Genomic DNA, 3373 nt, shown 5'->3' on the forward strand with positions numbered 1-3373 from the left:
GCTCCAATCTTGACTAACTACACGAAGGGCAAAACCGGTTTTGACCGTATACACGTTTCTTTCTTCTCTCTATCTCTAATTTGTCTCGCCTTCTTTTTCTTATATTCATTCTTTTCATTTGGAAAAATTCATTTAATTTATATTTGGATTCTAGAACTCATTCATTCGTAGTTAAAACAATAAATAAATAAATTTATTAAGTTATGAAGTCTGAAAAAAAAATAACCGGTTGCTTCAGTAAAGTCCATTAGCAACCTTGGTGAGAGTAAACTAACTGAAAGAAAAATATTAGAAAATGAACTCCAAAGGAAATGCAAGTTTTTGTATTATTTAATTTCTCAAAGTAGTAATACGCATCTACCAATGAATATAAAATAAGCTCATCGATTTACCTGTGGCAGTAAATCAAGAGAGAGAGAGAGAGTATATTTGAATATATATAATTTGTAATGCATTTGGAACTGATCACTGCCTTCAAATCACATATCACAATTCACAAATTGCAAATTAGTCAGCATGAATTGAAAGTCTCGATAATATCCATAATACATTTTTGAACTAAACAGAAGACAAGCTCCAATTTTCCATATACTTGACACAGCGTCTAGGAAAATTCAATGTTTGCCCCACAATATATTACTTCTAATAGCTAAGAGTTGTTCCTTCAAAATGAAGAGCTGATTAGACTGCTAGATTATTTCTGGTGGTAGTAGAGCATTTTACTTGTGGACTTGCTCGTTGCTATTTTTGTCATAGTAATGATAAACTGCTGCTCCTGATAACACTGCTAATGTTAAAGCTTGTGCGTGTATCCTGTTTGCCAACGGAAAATCCTGTTAATTAGCGTAAACTGCATTGCATAATAACACAGATAGACAATCATACACACACACACACACACACACACACACACACACACACATATATATATATATATATATATATATATATATATATATATATATATATATATATAAGAGCTGAATTAATTCGATGTTGATTAATTAACCTGGCATGAATGAGCCTAAGACTTGGCTTAAATGGCGTTCTGGCACTTGAGTAAGCTAGTGAAGCACCAACAACAGTAGCCCAGAATGTCCCTGTAAGTGGAAAGGAAACCCATTTGAATATTTTAGACGATGGAAATATAAATGAAAATGAATTTGACAATTAAGAAAGAAAATGAAGACTAACCAATGCTGGTGAGTTTGTGCTCAGAAATCCAAGATTGCATGGCCTCCATCTTAGTTAATTTCTTTAACTATTTATCAGCTAATTAGAGCTAAAAAAAGAGATCGTGGTAACTGATGAGATTGAGAGTAATGAGGATTGATAGATGAAGTTGCTTTTGAGTGGAAAAAATGGGGATTGTATATATAGATGTTAGTATGAGAAAAAGAGTGGATATATAATTTGAAGTGGCCGCTTGGTTTTGATCTGCTTTTGTTGCTCCACTGAAAGTAGGATTGAGAATAAGGGAAAAAGAAGAACGGATTGGACTAGTTATTTAATTCGTAGTAGTATAATGAAATGAAACCAGGGATTCACTTTGCCTGCATTTGACATTTTGACTTGCTTTAAGCCAGTGGTTTTATCAAACTGAAGCACCACTCTGCGCTCTGGTCGATATCACAACATTGCTTCGCCGAAAAATTATATTGTATATAATATAAAATATTACTTGTATTTGAACACCTTTGCATAGTCAGCCATCAAAGAATGTTCAAAATTTGAATATCCTTATTGAATTTCATGGTTACGCCACTGTGATCACAATATTTGATTTTTTCAAATATCAAAAAAAAATTAACTTCTTTTTTCAAAGTTGCTCTTGGAGTAAAAAATCTAAGATTATTTGCTATATTTTCGATGAATAAATTAAGATTAATTTGTTCAATTTTATTATTAATTAATGCTAAAAAGTTGACATCTTAATATGTAAAAACAACCAAAAAATTAATTAAAATGGACCAAAAAGATGGAGCAGCAATCTTCCACAAGAATCTTTGATTAAAATAACTTCTTTTTCATTGCAAACTTTAATTACCGCATTAACTTTTGTATCAACCCTAACTCGAAACATAAGACTATGTTTGAAGTTAATTGGAGTATATTGCACAGTAAAAATAGGAGAAGAGGAACCTAACTCGAAATAGTTACAGGGAAGTTTAGATCGCGCCAGTAGTAAGGTAATTGTGCAGTTTGAATTATGATCTCTTGAACACTGAATTATCTTTATTGCAATAAAACTGATAAATACATGTAAAGATTTAATATTTTTGTCTGGATTTTGGACTGGGTTAACAGTACAGTTCTCCAAATTTTACCTAAATTGTTGGGTGAAAGTTTGAAATTCAAAAGAAATATTAGTGGGTATCACATTATCATGAAATATGCTGAACAACACGTGATCGCGAAGAAACATAAGTACGAGTAGCAAGGAGCACCTAACCGACATAACTACTCAGGCCGTTGGATTTCCTCAAATATGCCGCATCTTTCGTCCTCTGAAAAGTGTGCGTTTCTTTACAATTAGTAATAGTTTTTTATTTATTTATTTATTATTATTATTATTATTATTATTATTATTATTATTATTATTATTATTATTATTATTATTATTATTATTATTATCTTAATTAAAGTAAATTCGCGACCAATCGATCTTGATCCTGATTAGTAAGTCCGGATTTCTGCCCCTTATCCAATTTCACATGGCAAAAGTTCAATTTGTCCAGGGATGCCATGTTTTTTATATTTACTTTCTACTTCTTCTCTTTTCCTCTTTTACATTATTATTATTATTATTATTATTATTATTATTATTATTATTATTATTATTATTATTATTATTATTATTATTATTATTATTATTATCATCATCTTAATTAAAGCAAATTCGCGACCAATCGATCTTGATCCTGATTAGTAAGTCCGGATTTCTGCCCCTTATCCAATTTCACATGGCAAAAGTTCAATTTGTCCAGGGTGCCATGTTTTTTATATTTACTTTCTACTTCTTCTCTTTTCTTCTTTTACATATTAACCCAAATATTAAAATTGAACTGTGACTTTAAATCTCAGATCTTCTGGTCTCTATTAAGTGTATTTGCTTTTGAGATGGGTGATGTTAGGCTAAAATTCCATGTTTTCGCATGTAATTTGCCTTGCATTATACCTCAATCTAGTTAACTTTGGTGTAAATATTTGTGACTCGAGCTTAATAATGGTGTTCATATGTGTAAGAGTCAATTTGAAGCGATTTTGGCAAACTTGCATGCAAAGTGAAGTAAAAACAGAAGAATTTGAAGGGAGTATGAGTTTGGTGCCCACGTTGGTGCCAGGCACCAACCAAAACGTCAAAGGCAGAATA

At 31.2% G+C, this 3373-nt stretch overlaps 1 protein-coding gene across 1 annotated transcript; it reads right to left on the reverse strand.

Moving 5' to 3' along the window:
• Positions 1 to 469: 469 nt before the first annotated feature.
• LOC117280002 (uncharacterized) lies at positions 470 to 1467 on the reverse strand. The gene is made up of 3 exons (XM_033659656.2): positions 1195 to 1467; positions 1010 to 1100; positions 470 to 813 (listed from the first exon to the last, which is right to left on the reverse strand). The coding sequence occupies exons 1-3, from the start codon at positions 1241 to 1243 to the stop codon at positions 720 to 722; spliced, it is 234 nt and encodes a 77-aa protein (XP_033515547.1). The 5' UTR covers positions 1244 to 1467; the 3' UTR covers positions 470 to 719.
• Between the last annotated feature and the right edge of the window lie 1906 nt (positions 1468 to 3373).

This window comes from Nicotiana tomentosiformis, chromosome 3 (genome assembly GCF_000390325.3).
Source record: "Nicotiana tomentosiformis chromosome 3, ASM39032v3, whole genome shotgun sequence".
NCBI lineage: Eukaryota > Viridiplantae > Streptophyta > Magnoliopsida > Solanales > Solanaceae > Nicotiana > Nicotiana tomentosiformis.

Coding starts and splice junctions, on each gene's coding strand:
- LOC117280002 (XM_033659656.2), bottom strand. CDS start 1,243: ATGGAGGCCATGCAATCTTGGATTTCTGAGCACAAACTCACCAGCATT. Junction 1,101..1,194: donor GCACAAACTCACCAGCATTG/GTTAGTCTTCAT, acceptor TTCCACTTACAG/GGACATTCTGGGCTACTGTT. Junction 814..1,009: donor CTTAGGCTCATTCATGCCAG/GTTAATTAATCA, acceptor GTTGGCAAACAG/GATACACGCACAAGCTTTAA.